This window comes from Schistosoma haematobium, chromosome 4, assembly GCF_000699445.3.
Source record: "Schistosoma haematobium chromosome 4, whole genome shotgun sequence".
Lineage (NCBI taxonomy): Eukaryota > Metazoa > Platyhelminthes > Trematoda > Strigeidida > Schistosomatidae > Schistosoma > Schistosoma haematobium.
The window spans coordinates 30047393-30067977 of record NC_067199.1 but is presented as its reverse complement, the minus strand read 5'-3'; the positions used below and the strand labels follow the sequence as shown (position 1 = coordinate 30067977).

Here is a 20585-nt window from a genome sequence, read left to right as displayed (position 1 = left end):
CAGCGAGAATTTTCTTCTTTTCCTCGGGTTGTTACTTTCCGTTGTTTTCGGAGCTGCATTTCCTGTATCCATACTAGTCTTCCGCTGGATTGTCAATGACATTATAAGCACTGTTGGTGTTTCATACGTAGAAATATACCGCGCATCTGTTTTGCTTGCAGTCATAGCGGCTGCTGCCTTCCTGATATCCTTTGGTCAAGTATGGTTCACAAATATATATGCTTCACGTGTTGTAAAACGTACCAGGCAACTTCTAATCCAAGTATGATCTTCATATTAAATCTAATTGCGTTTCATGTTCCCGCTCATTCATATTCTACATTGTAGGTTGCTTTGTAATGCCTCAATTTAGGAATTTTAAGTGTTTCTTCCCTTAGTTTACCAAGCTATCTATCAATACAAAAGTCAACTATTTTTGTGTATAGTAATCTAGGTATTCCAAAATTTATGTAAATTTCAAACTCAGATTACTGTGCGAGGAAAGTCTCTTCGGCTGCCTAATTATAGATCGTGAGAACTGCTCTTCATATTTTCTCTGAGCTGCTCGGATTGTGCTTATACACTTGTTTCGGACTGACCTGTAGCGTTCCATTGTATTTGTTATGCCAAGGTTGACGGCGACGTCCCAACACTTTTTTCTTTTGCCTTAGTAAACGTCTTATCTTCCGTTTTATCCAGGGATGACTATGTTATTTCTCCTTCAGGACTGTGCAGGGTGTATATGGTTGAGTTACTTGATTACATAACTGCCGGAAACGAGTTCATGTCCCTCTTACTGATAAATCGGAGTCAATTTTCTAGTTTTCAGTAGAAGCTGCAGAATTGATCGCCTCGATATGTTAGGACGAGCCGGCACATCTGCTTGAAAGACTACATCAACCATGAACGTGAATAAAATGACAGCATGATCACCCCTCATAGATGAAAGGAACTTTATTTTTGACTGATATCGTCACCGTGTGCGAAGACTAAGTCCAAGACAGATAAGGAACTTCGTATGTCATATCTGGTGAAATCTCTAATGTTCTGGAATAAAGTTAGGGCGATTGTCGTTTCTAACAATTTGTAATCAGATTATTCTTTTGATGACCTTGTATTTAAGTTTTCTCAATCTACGGAAAGTCCATTAAAATCACCCACTATGAGGCTTTTACACCTGTTTGACTAGGATTTAATTTTATTTAGGAAGGTGTCATCCAATACCTATTCTGGACTGCGGTATACTACAAATAATTTAATTTCCTGCCCTTTGCATTTCAGCCAGCAGCGCGTCAGTTCACATGTCCGTGAGTCGTGTGTCACTGTTTCGATAGCTCGTTTGGTTAAGGTGCGTCTCATATACAGAATAACCCTACCTCCTTCTACCGTTTAGCCTGTCGACCCTACCAAATGCGAAACCAAGCAATTGAATTTCACTATCATACACTTCTGACGCTAACCATGTTTCTGAGACGATAATGACATCAAGATTTTCTGTTCTCACCACGTTTTGAGCTCCGCCACTTTGTTTGGTAGGCTTCAAGCATTTGTATACCGTACCCTTAATTCTGTGAAACGTTTTCCCTTACCACCCAAATGGTTTGGGGATGATTTCGCTCCATACTTTTGCAATGTAAAGACCCTTGAGTCTAAGCATTTTTCACCGTTCCAACAGTGCTTCTGCTTCTGCCGACCGTCTCAATGCGATCAACCAGCCGGTTTACTTGAATTTCCCAGTGTTAGGTTTCTTTCCCCAGCGGAAACAAAATACACTTCTAAAAGGCGGCTTACCTGCGTACTTTTACAGTCCGTTTTTGTTGTCTTCTGTAAAGCTTATGAATACTAACTCCTGCTACTGTTTCCGGGAGTAAGTTGTTTATTAAGGACTTAATATATCTTAGGTCGTGTGTCAAACCTAGCCTTTGGTTCTGTTTTGGAAGATGCCCTTGACGTAGAAGAAAAATACTGACCTTTCTGTGAGATCTGCTTTGACGAACTTTGATGTTTTGTTTCCCAAACTCTCCTCATTTATACAGTCCGATTTGACAACATATGTGCGGTGTTTATTTTCTTGCTTGGTTTGCTAGGGGCCTCTGTGAACCAATCATTAAGCTTATTTCGTTTCTTAGTTAAATCTACAATGTTCAGGTCTTGCTCCTACATAATCTTTTTCTGCGTTGATACGGTGTTCTGTAACTGAAACTGTCGACTCACATATTTTAAAGATGTTGGGGAGATCCAGAAAACTCCTCGGAAAAAGGCTCTGAGAACACTGAGAAACACCTTCTTCAGTCAGCATTCAATAGACGTTTTGCCAGAAACATCGAGAAAGTGGAAAGTGATATGTCGGATTTCTGATCGGATGATTACCTATACTGCTACTATATTTAGTAGCGTTCCGGAATTTTCTGTAATCTTAAGGAATTCATCATCAACAGAAATCTTCTATAGATTATCTCCTTATAATGGTTTTATTATCTAGCCGAGTTTTTCCTCTGGCATTTGGGAGAGCAGTACAGTATGTAGTTTCCATGACTATTCTTAGTTTATTTGTTCACCTTTATGGAATTGGCGTTGGTGGAGGAAATATCGAGATAAAATCCTTCCTTCTCTGTATACTTTCAGAACTTAAGTTTTCTCAGCAACAACCGGAGATAATCCTAACTGTAGTACTATATAGGCTGTCAATTATTGCTTTACTCATCGCTAGTCAAGGGTTTTCATATGGCAGGTATTCAATTGATTTGTACGATTGTCATATCTGATAATGTAACCATTTACAATGGTCGTACTAAGTTGATTTGTTCCTGTTTTTTTTGTTTTGAAAAATAGGTGGTTTCTATTTGTATTAAATTTAATCAAATGTTTATTTTTAGGCAGTATTGAGTCAAGACGTAGCTTGGTTGGATGAACATGCCGTCGGAAGCCTCATAGATAAATTAACTGAACACACAACTAATATACATCTTGGCATTGGGGAGAAATTAAGTGAATTTATTCAGAATATTTCTAGTTTCTTTATCGGCTTCTTTATCGCATTCGCGTATGGTTGGAAGCTTAGTTTGGTTGCTTGCTCATCATTGCCATTAGTCCTTATTGGTTTCTCTTTATTTGGTACTACTGTGAGACGCTTCACTCTCATGGAGCAGGATGCATACTCCAAGTCTAGTACAATTACTGAGGAAGTTTTGAGCGCTATCCGGACAGTAATTACTTTTTCTGGGGAGAGAAAAGAAGTATTACGTTATAGCAGTAATCTGGATAAGGCTGCCGCTTGTGGTGTAAAACAGGCAGGTTGGCTTGGATTTGGTAAGACCGGTTTTTACCATATTTCTTTATAATACATTTGATTTTACAATCTGTCTCGTTACATAAGATAAAGTGGTTATTGGTATAGATATTTTGAAGTAACTCATACCTATGTCTGAATATATGGATTCAGAGAATCAGATGTAATTTTGTTTGTCATAGTTGAACTTTAAATACATATGGTTCCACAGCCTTGGCTTCGTTTGTTTCGTTACAGCCTTTCTTAAAGCATTAATTAAACTGTTAATGTGGGGATTTTCTCAGCATAAGTGGTAAATTATTAGAAAATCAAAGTGATGGTCATATGTTTCCTCTGCATCAATTTTATGTAGAAACAATTATTCACCCATATAGTCTAATGCTTCTCGCCGGAGGATAGTTCAGTATTTCATGATGTGTCTCTTGGCTATAAGTGAGTGATTATGAGAAACGTGGTTTAGAGGAAGTAATTTGAATCTTAACCAAGTAAGTAAATACTTTCTAACGATTAATGGTATTAATAATAGGAATTCACTTTGGCCACCACATTATACAGTTCAATGTTCTAAGCTCGTAAATTCACTTATCAGGGCTTACGATTTGTCACTCATACTAATATTAATTGGCTTTTTGTATGGTAGATGTTATTTCACTTTGATAGTTGCTTTCATATAGGACCTCCATTTACTGGACCACTTCTGAAAACCGAAGATTTCTGAATAGTTGTCAACCTGCAACAAAGACTCATCAAAATGAATTAATCTCCTCTAACAAACTAATCAAACAATAATCGCGTGCTCATTAGTAAATGGTTTTTAGATGGGTTTCCTAATTTACACTCAACATTTGTGACCAGGGAATTTAACCATTTGATAGTGTAGTAGTTACCAACCCCCCAAAATACGCATTTCAATAAAGATACCTCATTTTTGTAATTTTATATTTAGTCTTGGAGGCATAGTTTAGTGATATAACACTCGTATTTCAACTACCAAGCCCCATCCAATATTGAATCTCTACTCTGCTAAATTCCTTTTAGAATTTCTTTTGTAATTTTATTTGAACACAAACCTTGGTACAAGAGGGAACCAAAATATATGTGCCCCATCAAATAAAAACGAGGTTGTGAAGAGATAGAGAATGTAAAATTCATATCATAAAAAGGAACAACAATCAACAGAGATTAGTGTATGAGAGTGAAATAATAATAATGACAGTCAGTCAGTTAGCTACAACGTAGGACCAGACACATATATGCATCGGTCCAAGTTGCCATACCTCACTAGCGCAGCAAGATGAACATCTAATTCATAGAGGTAGTTAACTCAATGGTGGTGATATATAAAAGAAAGATTCCATATAAGGATATGGTACAAGAAGAAAGAATTAGTTCGTAGAAAAAAGATATAGAGCGATTTTAATCTCATAGTTTGAAGGAAGACAGAGAGTGTATACACCCACACCATTGTGATCGATTCTGAGCCATGTCACCAAGAGTCTCCAACCATTGGTTACGATAGTCACGCGGACCCCAACCAAGTAGTCTGACTCTACCAACATGGTTCAGACTAGAAAGTAGTGACTTCGATGACTGATGCCGCGTTTTGAGTTGGCCACACCTAACTTTCTTCCAACCATCCCCAACACTAGTCAGCATTGCGAGTCGTGATAACCGGTGTTCAGGTATGCGTAACACGTGGTCCAACCATTTCAGTCGATGAAGATTCACAACCTCATCAACTGATTTACCATCCTTCCCAAATACCCTGCGTCTAACCTCACTATTACTTACCCGGTGATCCCAGCAGATGCGAGCAATATTTCTAAGGTATCTGTGGTCAAATACTAGTAGCTTACGGATACCTTCAAATCTTAATGGCCATGTTTCACTGCCGTAAATTAAAACAGAACGGACTGCCTTGCAGTATACTCGTCTTTGATGAAGCTAAAAAAAAATGGAGAAAAAGGACAGCCCTGACAGACACCACTTGAGGTTGCAAAAACAGATGACAGTTCGCCATGAGCTCTCACTCGACTAGTGTTCGTGTAAAGAGCCTTCACAAGGTTTATGTACATGTGAGGTACACCTTTCAATAACAGACAGTGACACAGAACCCCTCGGCCTACAGAGTCAAATACTGCTTTTAAGTCAAGAAAAACCATCATTGTCGAACTCCGATAAGCCTGTCTGTGTTTTAGTCTGATGAATGGTGAATATGTGGTCGATGCAGCCACGATCAGATCTGAAGCCGGCCTAATTTTCTCGTGTTTGCAGTTCACGAGTCTTCATTAGGCGTTCGATAGTTATTGAGGCTAGTATTTTAGATGTTACATTAGTCAACCTAATCCCTCTATGGTTATTACAGGATGATTTTGATCCTTTCTTATATATTGGGACAATCAGTGGTTGTGACTGACCAGTTAGATGGGATTACATCCAACCCTCAGATTTTAGCTAAAATATTAGTCAACCTAATCGCTAAAATTGGACCACCATACTTAAAGAACTCTGTAGCTAATCCATCTGGACCAACTGCTCTTCCTCATTCCAGATTAGCTATAGCCTTTTGAACTTCAGCTACCCACTTCAATGTTCCATTCACGCTGTCTGGGCCAGCTGAACTGCTCCTTGAAGTGTTCCGCTCATCGTTCTAAACGTCTGGACTGGGAGCAGATGAGACTGTCGTCTTTAACCGAGATAGTTTCACTTTCACCTGACTTATTAATTCCAGTTTCTTTTATCAGTCTGAAGAGCTGTTTTATATTACCTACAGCCGTCGCCTTTTCCATCTCTTTTGCTTTCATTGCCCACCACTGCTCACGGTCGTTCCTTAGACTTTTGGTTAACCTAGATCTGATTTGTTTACGCTCTTCATTGTGTTCAGAGCCTGATGGGATAATAATAAAAATAACACTAGTAATAATAATAGAAGAAGCAATTCAGTTGAGAAAAATATAACCAGAAAGGATTTTTACAGTTTAAAAAGTTCGTTTCATTTAGGTGGGCTAAAAGAAGGGTACACCAGTATCCCCATTGTCTTCTGCTCTGAGACATTTCTGATAACGCTCCAAACCACTGTGTTTCAGTATCTCTAGGACCCCAACCAGGAAGTCTTAAAGCATCGATAGATGCCAGTCCTGTACCAATTTCTTCCATATCACGACAATGTGTCATACACTGACCACCCCTTCATCTTCACAACCAGTCCCAGCGCCGGCAAATAATGCACGATATAGAATTCACTGGAACGACATTCGTATTACGTATATAAGCCACCGAAGTCGGTGTTTTAAGATGGTAACTGACTGAATGATCGTCACTGTGCCCGAACAGATGTTGCCAAGTCAGTCTCCTTAAGTTACTGACGCAGTGCCTACACTAAATATCAGCAATCCTTCGGAAACAGCGATGATCAAACACAAAGAGTCGTTTAACATCTTCAATTCGGAGTGGCCGGGTTTCAAAGACATCGAGCAAAACTGCTCTCACCAACGTGTTATAGATCCGACCCTTTACAGCCAGACTAGCATCACGCAGGCGCCAAAGATGACCCAAATTGGCATAAGCCGCTCTAGCTTTCATCACTTACACCATCGCCAGCATTTACGCAGCTACCCATATACGCGAGCTTCTCGACCACCATCTCCTCACTACCCAGGTTCAGGGTCCTACCAGTCTTGTGGAAGTTCTTTGCAGTTTTGGAAGGTGCAAAACACATACCGTACCTACGAACACTAACTGCCAGGTGATTAAGTACGAATTGCATGGCTTGAGCGCCGTTGCACAGTAAGACAATATCATCCTCACACCCAAGGTCGAAAAGTCTCTCAGGCAACAGATTCACATCACCATTACCTACACCCACCGGTACTGCTTCCAGAACGTCACCAATGGCAAAGTTGAAGAGGAGTAATGAGATTGAACAACCCTGTCTAACCTCACTGCTTGAATAGAACAGTGGAGAGAGATGGTTATATGCCCGCACTCTGCCTCAGGTATTTGTATGTAGGGTATTTAAGATGTTAATAAACTTCTCAGGCACATCCTTCTTCAATAGACAATCCCAGAGAACAGTCCTGCTCAACGAATCGAAGGCAACCCTGATGTCCAGAAACACTACGATTGTTGGCCTTCAATAAATATGACGTTTTAGTATTTTGCAGAGGTTGAGGATATGATCAATACATCATCGACCTGAACGAAAACGAACTTGCTCCTCGCAAGTCGATCTTTCCTGAGTCTTGAACAATCTGCGAAGTGTGATGGAAGCCAGTAATTGGGACGCTATCGGAAGTAGACTTCTCCCCCGATAGTTGTTGAGTGGGTGACGCAAACCCATTCTAAAGATAACTATCAACTCATTCTACGATGTCGGAATACTTTCCAATCCCCAGACATTTGTAAACGACTCAGACAGTTCTGCAGAAAGTGTTTCAGTATCCATAGTCGGTGGTAGCACTCAACTTCCAACCAGTCAGTGACTTGAAATCATTTAGACAGAACAGGGTTTCCACCATAGGCGAGCTGCTGTAGGAGTTGAAGAATAAGAGAATATACAAAATGGGAATAAAAGAATATACTAGTGACATATTGTTAAATAAAGGCGGGTATTTACAAGATGTTTTGAGTATGATATGCGTGAATGAGAACTAAAGCGTGAACAGTTTTTCTTGTTGTAGTCGTCATTTAGTTTGTGTGTGGGTTGGAATACTTCCCGGGTGCCCAAACAGATGCAAGTGGTCTTCTTTGGGGGGCCACTCCCCTAGCCTGTGACCTAGAGGTCTAATCCACAATAGAATGGAGCACCTTTAGGCGTTGCAGTCCTATGGTCGTCGGTGATCAACATTAGGTTCATACGCCATTCGTCCCCTCGGGATCCTGGAGCCCATGTGCACCATTGGTTTGGAGTCAGGGTTTTCCAGCTCTCCTAGACGAATCCTCCGTGTCCGCCAACCCGGTTAAAGTCCCGGTCACTCGCTTTTCGTCTTCTCAATCACCTAGACAAAGTCCTCTCACAAAAAGACAGTGAGAGTAGGACTTACCTGCAGTGGCCATGTACGTGTGTCCATATGAGAGTATTTCGAGAGGGAGAGCGAACTGTACCCACCAGGGCATTTGGGTTCGTAAACAACTATGTAATAAATGATTATTTAATCATGTTAAAATGTTGAATATGAAATTTCCAGTGCGGATATGAGTCATTTGATGTGAAATTTTATTCGATAGTTTTAATTCTATCCTAGAAGAAACTCGAGACGTTGAAGTCAGTTTCCATCATAATTTCCGAGATTACTTACAAATATAATTTCTTGTTTAATATCTTCATACTCAGCTCTCAACTATTATGAAAGTATTTGTTCAAAGTGGAATGATTTTTTTATCAAATGGAATTTTGTCCTCATGTCCTTATCCTATGAGTTATACACTATGTGTTGACATTTTTACTAAAAACCAACTTATAATATTCACTCTGTAACTAGTTATTACATATTTTATTATCCTACTGTAATTTAGAATTTGGATAATTTTTTTCAGCTGGTGGCTTTGTTGGAATGTCAATATACACTTCTACAGCATTAGTATTTTGGTATGGAGTGACGTTAATTCGACAAGGTGAATATGATCCAGGATCTGTGATACTAGTAAGTTGAAATCACTTTGGTTCAGGAATTATTTAGTGTCTTACAATTTTGTAATAGTCTTTACGCTTCTGCTGATTACTAATTGACTTCGTTGTACTTGTGAAATAGACCAAATTTTCAGATGATTTATTTAAATACGGCATAATCAAAGATTATGTTGTCGATTTAATTCATATTACAAAGAAAGGAGAGTAGCTGAAGCGTTCCATATAATGCTGAATCCTACCTCTTTCAATAGAAAAGAAGGCCTTATCATACATCCTACTTAAACTATCTATCCTAGCCATTCAGTCTAATTTTATTTACTATTCCCACTATCATCTTACAAATTAAACTCTATCCTTTCTCACCATAAATGTCACACAATTTTACATCCTTAAACAGTACACACAAATTTACATACATATCACTTATGAATCACCTTGACCGAAATGACATGACATTTACTTGTTCAGACCTGTTTTTGATTGATCACATAATATTATTCTTATTGTTCCGTTGTACTATTTAAAATTGGATTAATTTTAATTTGGTTATTTATTCTCTGAAGAAGTGACTTACACTAAGTCACGAAACGCCAGAAAATCTAATTTTTCTACTCATTGAGATATTACAAATATATTATTTATTTATTTATTTAATTCATATTTCTTTATATTAACCATCACAGATTGCTTATTTGCTGTACTATAGTATAAAAATGCATGAAACATCACTGTCAGGGATTTAGGTTAATTTTTTCCGATTTATTACATTCTCCCCTGAATGTATGTTTTGTATTCGTTTCAATCTAACTCTTATCATTAAACTGACGAATTAACAGTTTTTAAACCAACTTAATAAGTTGATCATGAGTTTAAACGTCCAGCCATCTTCACCTACACGATCGTGTAATGATCACGTAGTGACTGCTACTCAAATCTCATCGTACTTTACTATCGATAGTCACGAGATCTCACACTTCCTTAACAAATAATCCTAGAGCACAGTGCTGTTTGATTTAAAGAAAGCAAACTTGATATCAATAAACACAATGATTATTAGCCTTCAATGCGTGTGGCAGTATTCCAGCATTTGGTGGAAGATCAGAGCGTGAATAGTGTATCCGGAGTTCTGACAAAAGCTTATCTATTGGAGCTCCTTCCATTTCGTTGATGGAATCACTAGTCACAGAACAAGAAGTAAAACACAGTCTGATGGAGTCGGTGAGGTGACAGACCAGCTAGACGGGTCATCAGATTCTTTCACTTACTGTGGGTGATGCCTTTGAATATCGCTTGTAGGCATACCATTAATTTCACTGGCATCGGGCTTCTTGATATTTAATATAACAACTTCTTACATGTACCAATGCATCTGCCCCCAACGTGTTAGCTTCGTAAAATTTTACACCCATCGATTTACAATCCTCTGAAATTGGTCGACAACTGCAAACAAGCTATAAGAAGCCTAAATAAACCCTATATCAGTAGATGAGATGTTTTGTAAAGCTGCAAGCGGCTTCACTCACTATTCTCATGGCATCCTGTACATAAAATCAGTGCTTATATGCACTTTCCTGTAACCTGACAACTAGTCAGTCCGATGTTTGGTTGCCGTGATAGCTGTAGTCAATTTACTTAGATCAGTTTTCCGAGGCCGATGAGTTGGTTGACAACCAAATCCAAGGTGAGTTTAGGGCATACTGGATCATGGTTAGAATTTAGATTGGTGCTTCAAAAACAACAGTAGTTTTTTACATATATGAGCCATTACTATCTGATTAGAATATGTCCAGTTCGAGTCTAGGACAACAAGTAGCTTATTGCTGAGGACTGTGCCTAAAGCTAATACTCGTAAAAAATAAGCTTGAAGTTATACGAAGCCCTGAAGACGGTTCGGATTATCCGATCTACAAATAACGAGTCCCCACCAGCCGCCTAAACAACTATCCTCTGAGACTAAATTCTTAACCCGATCACTTACTTTATTAACGAGCTTCCCAATAGCCCTGTTAAAAAGGTTATATCACACGTAGTTTCAAAATATCCGTCTCGGATATTATACTGAGATACTTTTCTTTATGATGGTTTATTTGTCTTCAGTTTACACATTTCTAATTTAACATGATTTATTTAAATAATTAGTCGATACATTTCAACATTTGTTTTCTGTTATTACATCTGTTGTATTCTCCAAAGACAGATATAAACGCTTAAAACTATCCCTAATTTTACATTTTAGGTTTTTCTTAATATCATAATTGGGAGTTTGTTTCTAGGCAGTGCCTTACCAAATTTTCGATACTTTCATGTGGCTAAAGCATCGGCGCGAGATATATTTGATATTATTAAACGTGTAAGTGCATAATAATAAATAAATAAATACTATTACCACAATTATCAGTTAATGACTTATGAAAGTCGAAACGACAAGATTTTCAAAATCTTAGTTAAACTTATTGTTCAACTCTCTATTATTCCTGAATTTTCTGATTATTTGTCAAGTTTTTTCTAATTCTTATCATCATTATCTTAAAACTGATTGCCCCTAATAACTAAATTGCTAAAATGTATTGATCTGACGTAAAATAATGCGATTTATTTTCAGGTTTCAGTTAGCTATCATTAGATATTTAAGTTGTATAACCGATTATTTATTGACTAAATTACTTGTTTTGTTAGCCATTAAATCACATAGATTTATACTTCTCGTAAACTATTTTTAGTTTAAACAAACAGATAATTACATCCAGCTCTCGCTTAGAAATGTCAATTTTAGGCCGTTGTAAGCTCTATTTGAAACTATTCAGTTGACTTTCTACTTTCACTATTAGTTCACAGATAGTGATGTAATCAGATATTACCGATTGTTTATTAGAATACTTCCAATGACAGTAAGATATGTACAATTTTTTTTATTTACTCATTATAAAATCTTGAAAATGATTTTTCTGCTTGGGACCAACCGAATTGTTTACATACTATTCGTCATCTAATCTATGGTTGAAACTAGACTCCTTGAAAAGAAATTAAATTGAATGTTTACTTGATTTTTGAATAATCTCATTCCAGATTTTTTTGGCTGTAAGATCCTGAGAAACTAAAGATATCTTCGTTTGACTTTTATAACATCGTAAAGAATATCCGCGTACATTAAAAACCATCCAAATAAAATCGGTTATTATGGAGCTTGCAATCACTGAATAATCAGTAACATGCCTTACATGTTTAGTTAGAAGGATCAAAAGCAGTTCAACAAAGAAAATTCTCTTATCAAGGGTATCTACTGAAGCTGTACACTCTTATTTCTAGCAACTTAACAGGTATGGTAGTTCGTTAAATGATCTATCGAATGATTACCCCATGAATTATGCGGAATTTTTAGTCGTCGCCCTTTATCACAAATTGATTGGGGTCAGAAATATGTAAAATTAGATGCCGACTCAGTTGTCTAATGGTTAAATCCCCACCTTAATACCTAAATACTATCGACTTCATTCTTGGAGGGATCGTGGGTACATACTAGTGAGAAATCCCGTGTTAAGATGAAACAGTCGTCCAGTAATCATATACACTTATTCTGCGCATGTATTCGTTCATGTTGTCCTGTCCTATCATTTTCGGTTTCTACCAATATTGTCCATCTTACTCTGAGATTTGTCTTGACAATTTCATCTTGCTATGGTGATGTAGTGAGATAACTGAAGTTAATGAACTATTCTATCAGGTTCTATGTTGCTTATAACTAACCGACTGGTCAGTGGCCTTTGGTTTTCAATATTACCACAGCTGTCATGAATATCACCTGTAAATCCATCGACCTAAACAACTACGGTTTAGTTTATTTCATCATTTTGAGCTTACTGTCAAGAAAGGCAGTTTCATATTTCAAAAACTAATTACTGATTATGTCTATTTAATTTACGCTTTAAAATAAACCAATAGTAAATATTTTCTTCCGGTTTATAACTTGGGTTTTATCAATATATATTCACTGTTTACAGAAACCTTTAGTTGGCAAGACACCTTCGAATAAACAACTTGATGATTTTAGTGGTAAAATAACATTTAACAAAGTTTCATTTTCATATCCGTCACGTCGCGAAAAAGTGGTGAGTGTTTTTTTCTTTATTGTTTGTATATGAACTATCCTTTATTTTATGTAGAATAAGTGAAATGTGACCAGGATACATGTTTTGTTCTACTCGGCACTCAGCTGGATGTACGTGCATCCTGTAGTGGAAATCAACTTTTGGATACGAATCCACCCAACTAAGGTGTCCCAAATAAGATGAGATGCGTATTTGGGATTCCACTGTTAGCCACATTCAATCTATTCTATGTAAACTCGTGTCATAATGGCTATACTGAGGTTATCAGCATAGGATGCACATATCCCAACTAAGACTAGTCAAATTTCAGTTAAAGTGTCAACACGATAATACAAACCATTACAAACGAAATTAATGTCTGTTTGGTGTAGACCTACAGTTTGACTGTATAGTTTATCTTGATATAACTTGTCTACTCTGTTTACTAGATATTCTTGATATATTTGCTCAAGATTTTTTAAGACAGATTATTCGTAAACCATTTCATTAAGTCGTTTAGACATTCGGTGTTTAATTATTTTAAAACTAGATCATTGTTATAATCCATCAAAATCTTGATGTTTTGACCATTTAAACAAAGTCTAATAGCTGGTGTTTTTCGAACTTTTGATGCTTTTATATAGTTAAAAACTTTCATTGTTACATGTACAGTACCTAGCAGCTTCCATTTGAAATATTTAAGATATTAGTCATCCACACTGTTTGGTTTGTATTTATGTATCTACACTGCTTAAAACGTGATGCCACGTAACGGAAGGAAGATTGTTTGCGTCAACTCTATTTACTTAATAAGATATATTAATTAATTTGAATTATGTTATTCAGTTCATCTTATTACTTTGTATGTTTGTGGTGATTGTATTGAATTCGAAAATGGTTTTCGTCACTGACATTAGTTGGAAAAACATTAAAAACTAGAAAGCTGTTGAATGTAAACAGGCTTTAAGTTAGTTCAATACTTACCGATAATATCGGTTTATAATCGTGTCTATTCATAAACCACTTAAAGTTAGAAATGATGACCATTAGATTTTGACGCTACTTAAACGTTATTGCTCTAGCTGTAAGTCCCGAAGGTTTTGAGTCTGATCGCATGTCGGGACTTAGCAGGACAACACAGTTATCTAGGAATTCCTGGTTCTATAGCTGATACCAAATCAGGATTGACATTATCTTCAATGTGATTCGTATTTATCTTTTTCTTAAATAGTTGCCCTAGTAAAACACATTTTTCAGCACTGAAACAGAAATCTGCTCCAGTGGCTCCTAATGTACATGATATTTATGAACCCAATATAAAGTATAATCTACGAGTTAATTATATTTGTTTAGCAAGATAGATTAACAGATCAGTAATCTGATAGTGATTCTAGTGCATTTCATGTGTTTAAAGATCATAAAACATTTAAATAATTAAATAATGCACTAATTTTTACTGTTGATTACTTTTTCTTATTCATTTGCCTCATCATTGACTTATGAAGTGATCATTTTCAGTTTGTTTTTATTCGTTGAAGTTTGAGCGCATATTGTTGTTATTAAACAAGAATTTTCATTTCCACTAAAACTTACTCTTGATACTTCACTCGGTATTGTTTTACCTGAATCTTCCCATTGATGTTTAGGACTGCAATTGATCAGTCTCTTATTGGCGTATGTGCATACTTTGCTTATTGCCTCGGTATTGCCTTAAGTTACAAGCATTACTCTTGATAATTATGATTAGTTATGAGAGTTATGGTTATCAGATATATTTACCATAGTTTAGCAAAGAACAAAGGCATCCGGCTTTTGGTTAACCAAAAATCATTATGAATTCCATTTTTGCTCCTTGTAAATGTAACTCATGTACCATTTACACCTTCATGTTCTCATTTTTAAAGTTACACACTTTGTATTTGGCCTAGCGGTACTACACGTCCGCCAAAATGTGGATAGATGAAGTAAGGTTCAACCTACGAATTGAATAGGTGGAATTCATCCCCTTCAATCACCAAGCTATTACTCAAATACACTTTATTTTAGCGCTGTTAACGAGTGAATTTGTTTTTCAAGCATTCGAAATGTTATCATAGATTTTCTATGTAATGTCTTCTTTTTTCTTAAAAACTATCTTTAAAGATATTCAATGACTTTAGTTTAACTATACAGTCAAATGAAGCAACTGCTTTTGTTGGTCCTAGTGGATGTGGAAAGACTACAATAACACAGTTGATCGAACGATTTTATGATCCAGATAATGGTCAGGTATTATATAAAAAGTTTTTGTACAGCTTCGTTTTATTTCATTATTGTAATATCATAGTTTACTTTCTAAGTTGATGTTTACCTGAAAATGCAAACATCAGCATTTGAAGTTATTAAACAGAACTTCCACAGGAGCACCCTGAACAAAGTGTTTTGTTGATCTCTATCACCGTTATTTAGTGTTATAACTGTCAGCAACTATAAACTTTGTCGATATATCTGTCATAAGAAAACCCTAATACGTTATAATCTCCGTTTATTCAGATTTATCTCATTTCACTTTCCAGTTCTGATCTTTCTGAATTATTAAGTACCAATGGGATATTTCGCAACATTTCCCTTACACAACACCATGGATTTATTCGTAGGATTTCTTTAGGTCTGTATATGTTACCTCGTTTACGTAATAAAGTTGTCGAGTCAGGATCTACTCGAGACTATATTTTGAAAAATTACAATTTAACTTTCAGTGAAGGGGTAAGAGCTAGTTATGTTTATCCAAAAAACAATTAAATTGAACTCATATATACTATTGAATAGTAATAAAATTTGCAGCAAATGAATAAATTATTCCTATAACAACTGTGCTTGCCCAATATACCATTGTTCACCGACTGACACTTAAGTCAGAACATTTAATTGAACTCAAACTGATTTATAATGTAACTATTTAAGATATATCTGGACTGATCTTTTCTCTAGTTCTGAGCCTAGCCAACTTTGATAAATAGTTTCCCACTACTTAATAGTAGTTGCATGAGCTGTCGAGTTTCAATAATCAAGTTCCATATATCAGAACCTTACCTAGCTGATTGATTGATGTGTGGATGATATGAAATTGATGTTTTCCAGTCTTTTACGACATTTTAGTCACATCCCGAGAAAGAGTAGTTATATAACTTGGTCATTTCGTTATATGATATGGTAAATATATGTTCACACAGTAATTGATGTTAAATACTATTCACTGCAAATTAAACAAACCTGACTGCAAATAAATCATACAAAAAGTGGTGTATTCATATGTCATTTTCGATTTATTCCCTGTGTCAAATAAATCCATACCACTAATCTTTTTTCCTCATTACGTGTCGTCGTTGGATTCACGGTCCCGGTACAAAGCATAAGCCAGCTAAGCATTTCCGTGGACATAACCGTAGCTTTAAGATAAGAAAAGGGTTTTTTACACTAATCTTCCTTGTTGATGATTAAATTGGAACAAGTGTATTAATTATCAGTAAGTGTTTGTGAAGATCGTTGAATTTTGATTGAGATCATGAATCTATCAAAGTTTTATCACTGTTAATTGGTTGAAGTTAGACATTAGCACCGTTGGATTCCGACTCAGTGATCTAGAGGTCAATCGTTCGCGCTTGAGACCGAAAGTCCTGGGTTTGAATCCCACGTATGGGATCGTGGATGCGTACTGATGAGGAGTCCGGTGCTTCCAGGTTTTCAATAGTGGTCTAACATTGATCGATTCATGATCTCAGTCAAAACTGTATTAATCATTTGGCTTAAGAATAACACTGATGTAGGGTGTTTTTAAGTAAGTAATTCCTGCGAAATTCGTAAGTTAACAATTCAGGTAATTAAATCATTAATAGAGTACTAGCATGTTTATCCAAAAATGTTGATTGATTGTAACAGTAAATCAGTTCAAAACAAGAGATATAATATTATGAAAACTTGAAGGCTAATAAATGTGTTCCCCAGTAAAAACTATCTAAAAAAACTGTGTTCATACATTTATTTTCAACAGTATAAATATTGTTTCTTAAAAATCTGTCAATTTGTTATTATTTTTTGATCATTTATCAATAATTAATCTGTTTATTTTAAATTTTAAGATACTTTTTGATGATACAGATTTGCGTGCATTGAATGTGAATTGGATTCGTTCCAATATAGGTATTGTTCAACAAGATCCAGTTCTATTCACAGGAACAATATCGGAAAACATTCGAATGGGTTGTCTAAATGATACTTTAACTAACAATGATGATGATAAAAACAGTATTATAGAAGCAGCGAAATTGGCTTATGCTCATGAATTCATTACAAAATTGCCAGAGGTAGAATTATGAAACTTTTTTTAGCCTAACATATTTGTATTACATTAAAATCACGAACTGATCTAAGTTAGACAACCATTGAAGACTTGAAAGCACTGAATGAATGTCTCATCCTCACCCCTCAGTAAACCATATCCACTATTTCGCAACCTGGACTCGAACCCAAGGCCTTCGGTCTCGCGTGCTAACGCTTAACCCCTAGACCACTGTCCCCGTACTCAACGGTGTAGAAGTCTAACTTGTAGTATGTAAATTAAAGTTTCACGATTGTATGTAAATTTAAAATCTATTTAGAATAATAATATAAAACAATGACTTTTTATTGAAATTCATTCATTGTCATAAAATGGAGAAAAATTCTGTATAAAGTACACACTTTTACATATAGGTTTGATCCATTTTCTTGCATCAGTGAAGAAAATAACCAATGGCTATTTCAATGCATATTATTTAAAATGGCGTTTATGATACACTCTGTAATTTGTTATTTTGAAACCACCATATTCAGCGCTCCCTAATTTGAAAATCACTATATTCATGTAATTTAACAATTAATCGGTTTCAAAACCAAGGGTTATTGACACATTTTCTTATTGATTTTTGTATTGTAATTTAACCCCGAATTTAATTGTTTGACTTGATACACTAAGACTTCATTATGCTTTGTTTCATTTCATATGAATATTTATTGACATGTATAAATGTGACCAGATTATTCAAACTATTATCTGCTGATTGATCAATACTGGTTTGAAACAAATTCCATCTTATTTTCCATCCACCTAAACTACCAATTTAAGAATAAGTAGTGAGCCATTGAACAAACAATTTTTTCAAACGCTACCGTCTTATCGATTTAAGTAGATTGCTTTCAAAACAACGTGTGTAAGAATATTCCGATAAAGTTTATGACTAAAACAGTTAGTATATTATAAAAAATAAGGTTTTATCAATCACAGTAAAATTAATTTATTCTGTAGTTAATCACAAACCATCGATATAATATTGATTACTCAATATTTTTTTGTTGTTGAGATGATAAATGGCTAGATATGATTACTAACCGAGTTACAATCGAATTACCTATATATGGCTGACTATTTGGTTGTCTTAACTTTGTCAAAATGACTCGCATTCTTTTCAAACAGTATTTATTTATTATTTATTTATTTGAACACATAAATATTGGTACAAGAGAGCGCCAATATATATGCGCCACAAACAGTTCCTCTAAACTATTCTGTTTAGTGATAATAAAAATGTCATCTACATACCGTAACCAGACTTTTGGTGAATTTATACATCATGTGATTGCACTGGTTTCAAGGGAACACATGAATAAAATTGCTACAATTGGAGAAACTGGTAAACCCATTGCTACACTTTCTTTCTGTCTGTAAACAATTTCAATCTTCAACTTGCACTTTTGTTTTTCCTTCATATAGAAACAAATTAACACCTAATATCAATTATTAATAACTCGTCCATCTTATATTTCCATCTGTTTATCCCGATTATAATTGCTACATTTATACATTCATATTCTGTAACTAAAACAAGTGTTTTCATTTAAATCGCCTATTCATTCATGTCCTTATCCCTTATAAAGCACTAATGATTACTATTCCGTGATAATGCTATTTGCAATAGGGAATTCTTATCATATGTGTATTCATTCATTCGCTTAAGTTTTATTATTATTTTATCACTAGTGATGAATTCCCAAACGTTTGTTTACTATTCAGCCTCTATATATTGTATTCAACATTGTTCAGAGATGATGGCACTCATTTTACAAGTACAGGTTTGTGTATTCGAATTTATGTCTAATGGCCAGTAATACTACCTGGCTGCCTAAACCGAAATAGGTGAACCGGCACTCGAGCTTGAGACCTTGTAGTTGAGATTCGAACACTTAAACCACTAGGCTATTTTTCTATAATAATATTCAGTATAGTATTACGACCAGCTTTAATAACATTATGAGCAAATATGTATAATAGGTGACAACCTGTTAGTCTTCTAAAAAACATAATGCTCTTATTTGAATAATGTCCAATTTTCATTTTTTTAGGGCTATAATACAATGATATCTCGTACGAACTCTGAATTGTCGGTTGGTCAAAAACAGCGTATATCGATTGCTCGCGCTCTCATTCGTAAACCGAAAATTCTGATTTTCGATGAGGCTACATCAGCTTTAGATAATCATTCAGAAAGAATGATTCAACGTGCTTTAGAAAATATAAAAATTAATCGGACTGTGATTATAATTGCTCATCGATTGTCGACTATCCGAAATTCAAATAAGATTGTGGTTTTAGATAATGGTCGTATTAGGGAGATAGGTACCCACGCACAATTATCCTCTACCTCAGGATTTTATTCAGCAATGCTAAAACTTGAAGTATGCTAAATTATATTTAATTTCGTTTACTGTAAAATGTATATTGTTTCCTGTTTTACTGGTGTATTGCGCTATTAGAAATCACTTTTTCCTCTTTTTGTCAGTATAATGTGTTCCACCATGAAGGGTTTGTAGATATTGTTTAATTTTATTATTTATCTCACGAACTGACCTTCATTAGTGTCATATCTAGAGCTTAGATTCCTGATATACCACGTACTACTTGAGCACTCGAACTCTAGAACCCTCCAAGTCGCAAATGAGAAAATGGGAGACATATGAGAAGGAATGTTATTCAAAACAGTGTCAAATATGGTGCAGAGCTCTAAGATGTTTATAGTTTTTAGTAAAGACGAAATCATCATTACAGTCATCCAGTCCTCATACAGTGGTTTTTAGTGTTTGTCTAATAGGGAATCTACACGCCGAGATTCTGGACTGTTCTTCCAAAATTTGATCGGATGGAATGTATTCGGCTCCTGAGCTTGCTTGAGTTCACCCGTGGACCGTCCTCACAATTAGGCAACCAACGAAAATTAGGAAACTAAGAAGCCGTCTCATCCTAGCACTTGCCTCTTCATTAGTGACCATCCAAAACTTCACCGACGCTCGTACTCCGGATCTTCAGGTCTCTTGGAGAGTACCTACGCTTTGTAGGACTGGGCTGGTATCCAGTGGTTAATAGTTCATATTGTAATCAATTCGTGACATTGTGTAACCATTTTTCAATGACATTGGTGGTTAAATGACTCACACCCAACAAGCTTGAACTCAACGATCTCCACAAACCCCCAGTGCTAAAAACAATCATGTGCTTAACAGCGATTAGTTTCAAGAGGTGAACAGTAGAGTT

General features: G+C 35.7%; 1 protein-coding gene across 1 annotated transcript in view; it reads left to right on the top strand.

Annotated features, from left to right (window-relative positions):
* ABCB11 (ABC transporter B member 11) overlaps positions 1 to 20585 on the top strand; it is a 53172-nt gene that overhangs the window by 376 nt on the left and 32211 nt on the right. Inside the window, exons 2-9 of the mRNA XM_051216171.1 lie at positions 4 to 262; positions 2856 to 3288; positions 8804 to 8910; positions 11134 to 11247; positions 12896 to 13003; positions 15125 to 15250; positions 17101 to 17325; positions 19400 to 19732. Of these exons, the coding sequence (XP_051066733.1) occupies positions 4 to 262; positions 2856 to 3288; positions 8804 to 8910; positions 11134 to 11247; positions 12896 to 13003; positions 15125 to 15250; positions 17101 to 17325; positions 19400 to 19732 (1705 nt within the window). The remainder of the gene's footprint in view (positions 1 to 3; positions 263 to 2855; positions 3289 to 8803; positions 8911 to 11133; positions 11248 to 12895; positions 13004 to 15124; positions 15251 to 17100; positions 17326 to 19399; positions 19733 to 20585) is intronic.